The following is a 6,854-nucleotide window of genomic DNA, read 5'->3' as shown; positions in this document are numbered from 1 at the left end:
CCTTGTTATCCCTTAGTCGCCTCTTACGACACCCACGGGAAGAGAGGGGGTGGCTAAATTCTTTAGTGCCGTAGCCACACAGCACATACAACATTAATCGTTAATTATTAATCACTTGTCAACTGTCTTAATACTAAATAGTAAATTCGAAAATATTTAAAAAGAAACACGACCGAAATGAAAACTTCTTTAAAAAAACGGTGCGTATTAAAATAAACTTAAGCTCATAGTCAATTGCGTACAAAATCCCATGAGCATATTCGAAAACAAAGATGTATCTATAGTACTTATAGCCATCTCTTTTTATCCTACACGTAAGCGTATCTGCGTATTGTAATGATTAATATTAGCAACCTGCTACGTTATTAGGTAAAACGCTTATGCGCCGGTCGTTGTGTCAAGTTTTTGATAAAACTGCGTACGCAAAAAAACTGCGTACGTAAAATAATCTTTACATTCGTATCGGCGAAACTACGTACATGGTTATTAGCTTCGTAATTAGTTACTGAAACCGATTCCGTTAAATAACGCCCAACGCTACCTACCTGTCTGTATTATAGGAATGGGAAAAAAATTCTGCCAATTTTTTTAGGCCATGATTAGATAAATATACTCTTTTTATTCAATAAATATCATAATATCATAAGTGAAAATAAAAAAAAAATCTATGCCATAAATACAACAAAAAATATAAAGAAAAATATTAACACCCCAAAGATTTTAAACATAAGTGCTCGATTTCCTGTTATATTTTGGAAGTATTTCATTATCTCTCTGTGACCTGCCTCTACATTCATTTCAGCTTCATGAATATTTGCATCAATTCTGCCAATAGCCTCATCTTGTTCTTTGACCATGTGAGCCAACTGTTGAAAAATACCACCTAATTCAACAATTGTGCTCTCAATGTTGTGCATAGTTTCAGCCCTTTGCTGCACATATGAATCTGAATCATCTCTCAAAGCTAATTGTTGGGTCTGTAAACTTGATGTCTCTCCCAAATCTATACTAACTTCATCTGGTTGTAATAATGAAGGTGTCTCTTTGATAAGTGGTGCTGAACTTGAAAATTGTTCTCTTCTATTATTTTGATGTTTTAGATTTTCCGATCTTACTTCCAGAACCTAAAAAAAAAACAAAATTTATTAAATTACGAAAGCTTAGACATTACCTTTTCAAGTATTTAATTTTAGATTCACTTCAGCCTATCACAGTCCACTGCTGAGCATAGGCCTCCCCAAGTTCGTGTCAAAAATGACACGAACTCCTGTGTTCCGCCCATAGTCACCACACTGGGCAGGCGGGTTGGTGACCGCAGGGCTGTGTTATCCCTTAGTCGCCTCTTAGGACACTCACGGGAAGAGAGGGTGTGGCTATATTCTTTACTGCCGTAACCACACAGCATAATTTTAGATTGTATAGGAGTAAATACAGAAGGCATCATCTCTATTATTATTATATGTGTCACATCTAATTCATAACATATACCAACATTAAGAGAAATATGCTTTTAATTAGTATTAAAAAGTTTAAGTAAAAAGTGTCAAAAGATATTTATTGACTGTCTAATTAATTATCAGAGTTCTCAACCTAAACAAAATGTGAATCAGTCAGAAATCAAAAAAATTTAAAAACATTGAGTACTTTTTATTGCACTTAAAAATTACATTATGTAAGCAATTTCAAAACAAAGTTGTTTGTTCTGACACTATAAATAAAAATTTATATAAATAAATAAAATTAACCTGCTTAAACTGATTACTCATTGAAGCAAGTCTTGACTGCAGAGCTATCACAACACTTGATGAGTGATTATACATACTCTTGCGACCTCTTGGCATTTCATCCAACTTAGCAATTTGTTGATTAAGTGAATTCAAATCACCTTTGATGATATATGTAAGTTCATATATTTCCATTGGCCGATCATCAAATAATGATTTCTTTTTTGCCACTAGAAAATAATCGTAATAATTACTTTTTAAACTCAAAAAGCTATTTTACATAAAGATAAGATTTAATATATTGAGTTGTCCGAAACTGAAGGAACTGAAGATGACATCGCTTCATGGATTGCCAAAACATGCCGGAAATGGAGCTGAATAGGCCACACTCTCGGGTGGGATTCCAACCATATACTGAGGCAAGCCCTAGACTAGAACCACTAAGGAAAGCGCGAACATGGGTGTCCAAAACAAACTGGGCTGCGGACTGTCATTGACAAAGCAAAGGCCATTGAAAAGACCTGTGCCAGCTAGGGGACACAGGAATGTAATAAAAAATAGTACTAAAACCACAAACAGTTCTAACTATAACTTTTAATCAAAAAAAAATTACAATCTTACTTACACATTGCTAGTTTTTCTAGTTTTGCATATGTACTAGTAATGTTTTTACTAATTACTTTTGCCATACTCATAAATTGCGAATATGTTGCGAGTGCAGTAGCTTTACGTTCATCTTTAACTATTGGCCTAACCAAGGTTCTTCCTTGGAGACTTCGGACTGTTGATACAAACTCTTGTGTCCTGTCTCTAGCTGCCATTACAGGTTCAAATACAACTTCCTCCAGAAAATCGAATGTTATAGCGCTTTCAAAACTTCTTTGTATTTTTTCTTCCGACTTAAAAATATGTGACTGTTGAAATACAGTTCCGTTTTTATTCAATTTGTTATACGGAATTAGTTCTTCTTGTGATAGTAAATTCGTCCTGTCAGACACACCAACGTTACGACGACGAGGGAGCATTGCATTCTAAGTATTAACTAGAAAATAGTTACAGTTTTTCACCAATTTTTTCACACTAAATCAGAACACATAATGAAAAACAAAGTGCACGATTATATTAAAGTTTTTTTAATGTACTTAAAACTTTATACACGTACTTTTCGCTGTATATAGTTTTAAACTGGGATATATAATTAATTTATTGAAACAGCTATTCCTACACTCAGCCTAAACATTTTTTTTTCTTGATGACGTTGATAATGATTTAATTATGACAAGTTCAGATTATTGACTACTACTATGCATCTACTATGACCAGTGTTACCAGCCCTACTGTTTTAAGTGTTTTAACAGTACATTTGCTGTTTTTACATTGTTTTCTGTTTCATTCCTAATTTTTACTGTTTTTCAATTAGTGTTCAGCGTTATCTATTACCATGTGTAATATGTTTTGATGACCACTAAATAATAATACTCAATGATACCAGATGGCAGTAATTACTCTTGTCGAGATTCGAGGGAATTCCCCGACCACTCTTATGTGTTTGACATTCATATTTTATATACGGGTAAATTATGTCCAAACTTTAAACAAAATTAACCACGTACAAAATTCTCCAAAACGTATTTTTCGGATATTTTAAAACATTTGAAGCATTGCCAAATGTTAAACCTTTGTGCTTACTTGCAGCGCCACCGTGTAAAGATTATTTTCTGCTATAAATATTATGAAAACTTAATCACGCATCTAAATATCGACCGTAAGGTCATACACATTAAATCTTCAAATGAGTAGCAAACGGTTAAATCCGAAATAACGGATTGCTACTCATTTGAACGCACAAAAAGAAATTTAACATATATATGTGTATGATTTCAAGAAGGAAAGTGAGTCTGAAAATACTAAAGATGAGGCAATTGAGGATGAAAGTGGATAATAATGTTACTTGAACAATGTATGTGAGTCCTGATAACTAATAACAGTAGGTAATTATTTTAATTGTACGAGGAAAGTATGAAATCTGCCTTTTTTACTTTACTTACTGTTTTCTCCTGTTTTTTTATTGGTAAGCTGCTGTTTTTTAGTTTCTTGGGGCTGGCAACACAGACTATGACTATAATTAATGATACCAAGCCAGTGCTTACAAATGTCCCTCAGGACTCGGTGCTCTCACCGCTTCTTTATTCGTTGTACGCGAATGACATCCCGATTCCCAAGAATAAAGCTACCAAGCTGGCCCTATTCGCCGATGACACGACCATCTACACGACCGGCACCTCCGTCGAGGCTATAACTTCTCGACTCCAATCCGCGGCCACCGCCCTCGGCGAGTGGTTTAGGAAATGGAGATCCCGAAAAGAGTGCAGCAGTGCACTTTGTTAAACACACCATGCGCGTCTTCTGGACGAAAGGTCGACCCGGGAAAATAACCCTATTTGGCACCGCGATTCCTTGGCTAAAGGAAACAAAATACCTAGGCGTCATACTCGACAGTAAAGTTACGTTCAAAGCCCACATTAACCGGGTCCTAAACAGGGCAGCATTCGTATTAGGCCGACTGCACACACTGCTATGCGGGAGGAGTAAAATGTCTCTTAGAAATAAGACGACATTATACAAGGCCTGCGTACGACCTATTATGACCTACGCGTGCCCTGTCTTCGCTTATGTGAAGCCGACGCTCATCCATAGGCTTCAAATCATACAGAACAAGTTTCTGCGCACTGCCACGTACTCGCCGTGGTACGTGCGTTTCAATCTGATGCCCCTCAATATCTTAAAGAACGGTTCACGTATCTTTGCAATTCCCATGAACGTTCCCTTAGATCTGATTCCAATTTACTTCTAAAAGTTCCATAACATAAATTCTCCTTCTATTCTAATTCCTTCACTGCTAAAGCTGTCCGCCTTTGGAATTCTCTTCCGCTTTCAATAAGACGTGCTTCTACTCCAGCCTGTTTTAAGCAACGTCTAAAGATGATCATATACAGGAATAAGAGTTTCGAGTAAGGTACAAAAGTAAAAAAGAAGTTTACGCTAGAGTTAGGACTGTAAAACATACCCAGAAGGATTTTAGTATTAGATACCATAACTTCGATAAGTAGATGTTCAGTAGAGTTTGCAGGTGGAGGCTGAGCTGAGAGGTTAACTATAGAAAAGGGAATGTTTGAGCGCAAGTAAATTGCTGCACCACCCCCAGTCCTATCACTGCGATCGTTACTTATCAAATGAAAGCCAGGTAAAGAATAGGATGTAGAAGAGAGGTAAGATTTGAGCCATAATTCAGAGATAAGAATTGCCTGTACATTAAGGGCGTCAAATGAAGCTAGCATCTCATGATAGTGAGCCGGAATACTTTGGGCTTTGATATGGAGTACGTTGAAATTTTTCTGGGCATCAGAGAAATGATACTTAAGAATTTCGTTTAGGGAAGAGTAGGATGTACTGTGAAAACTCATCACTGTCAGAGTCACTAGATAAACATGACAAAATATTATCACCAAGGAAGCTGTCATAATTTGCCATAGGTAATTGAATAAACAAACGTATACTAGATGTTTGAAAGCAATAAATAAATAATACTTTAATAGAAAAATAAATATATCAATAAGTATTAAAAATAAATAAAAATATCAATTATATAAAAAATATATAATAATAATAATAATAATAATTTAATATAGACAATAATTTCTAGGTAGCAATAATAATTAGTCGTAGTTAGTAGGTTAGGTCGTCCATACATCTTGTGACGCTTGCCGGGCCATTAGAATGATCTAGTGAGTCGGAACCAGGTACCGCATAGTTCATGCTGCGTCGGAACTGTCTGCAGTGATTCTTAGTTGCTGAATGCTGCGTTGACAAGTTGGAACCAGGTGTCGCGCAATGGCGTGCATAAAGATTTTAGACAGGGTAGGCAGTCAAAAAAAAATATGAACAGCCACACTGCATCTACTTTCTCGCAATTTTTTCTTAATTTATTTCAATTTTGTTGGGAATAAAGGCTTTTAAATAATTTCAAGAACTGAGAAGTAAATTATTGGACACGTAAAGTGCATTTATACTGTTACGTGCTAGGGTTCGAAGAATTTGGAGAGAAAGACCTGCTGACTCTTTTCAAGACTTTATTCACAAGCACTAGGTTCAACACAAAGCACTAGGTTCAAACACTAAGCACTAACAATGTCCTAAGTCGTAGCCAATGTCGTAGGTTTCACTGGTACCACTCTTGATCACTAGTTTTCACTCTTGAAGTTGCCTCGAAGATCGCTCAAACTGAACTGTACTCGCTCGCCTCCCTGCGGCTATTTATATCGGCCGACACGAGGCCCAGACCATTCTGGAAAGTTCGCGCATGTGCCCGGTTTTCGAGACTATACTTCTACAAAGTTCCACAGTAGTTCCTCTAACGCCATCTAGTATTGAGTAGAGAGTTTCATGCGGTCTCTGTCTTTGTGTGGTTTCAATGGTTGCCGCTAGATGGCGTTAGTTTCTTCGAGTGTTCGTAACACTACTCCCCTCTTAGAGATGCTCGTCCCGAGCATCGTTGTTACTGCCATGGTAACGCGCCAAACGGTCTAGGTGTACCACTTTGAATGCCCCTCTTGGTTGCTTTTGAATCCTGTAAGTCACATCATTCAGTCGGGTAACCACTTTGTATGGACCGTCCCACTTGGTCTGCAACTTTGGAGATTTCCCTTTCCGGCGGGTTGGGTTATGCAGCCACACCAGTGACCCTTCCTTGAAGCCGCTCGTGTTCGATTTCCGGTCGTATCGGGTTTTCATGTTCTCACTTGACTGTAAACCATTTTCCCGAACCAAGGCGTGTATATAGCGCATTTTTTCCTTTAAATCGCTGACATAGTCTTGTACGGTATTTGATTCCTCCGGTGACCCTCCAGTCAATAGGTCTACTGGTATTCGTAATTCTCTACCGTAATTGACATACGCCGGGGTAGCTTTTATGCTCTCATGCTCGGCGGTTCGGTACGACAGAAGGAAGAGCGGTATATACTTGTCCCAATCTTTTTGTTTGTCGTCTACCAATTTCGCCAAATGCCTCTCAAGGGTCTGGTTAAATCTCTCAACCATTCCATCAGACTGTGGATGGTACGCGGTGGTCCT

At 37.5% G+C, this 6,854-nt stretch overlaps 1 protein-coding gene across 1 annotated transcript; it reads right to left on the bottom strand.

Annotated features, from left to right (window-relative positions):
• Positions 1-554: 554 nt before the first annotated feature.
• Positions 555-3,008, bottom strand: LOC123655517 (syntaxin-5). The gene is made up of 3 exons (XM_045591291.1): positions 2,350-3,008; positions 1,746-1,954; positions 555-1,124 (listed from the first exon to the last, which is right to left on the bottom strand). Exons 1-3 carry the CDS (start codon positions 2,747-2,749, stop codon positions 666-668), a joined length of 1,068 nt encoding a protein of 355 aa, XP_045447247.1. The 5' UTR covers positions 2,750-3,008; the 3' UTR covers positions 555-665.
• Between the last annotated feature and the right edge of the window lie 3,846 nt (positions 3,009-6,854).

This window comes from Melitaea cinxia, chromosome 8 (genome assembly GCF_905220565.1).
Source record: "Melitaea cinxia chromosome 8, ilMelCinx1.1, whole genome shotgun sequence".
NCBI classification, from domain to species: Eukaryota; Metazoa; Arthropoda; class Insecta; order Lepidoptera; family Nymphalidae; genus Melitaea; species Melitaea cinxia.
The sequence above is the reverse complement of the archived record's forward strand: the minus strand, read 5'-3'. Positions and strand labels throughout refer to the sequence as shown.

What these genes read in the sequence shown, in the direction of transcription:
- LOC123655517 (XM_045591291.1), bottom strand. Translation starts at nt 2,749, where the DNA reads ATGCTCCCTCGTCGTCGTAACGTTGGTGTGTCTGACAGGACGAATTTA. An exon ending in ACTAGAAAAACTAGCAATGT is followed by an intron (nt 1,955 to 2,349) that starts GTAAGTAAGATT and finishes ATTATTTTCTAG; the next exon opens with TGGCAAAAAAGAAATCATTA. An exon ending in TGAGTAATCAGTTTAAGCAG is followed by an intron (nt 1,125 to 1,745) that starts GTTAATTTTATT and finishes TTTTTTTTTTAG; the next exon opens with GTTCTGGAAGTAAGATCGGA.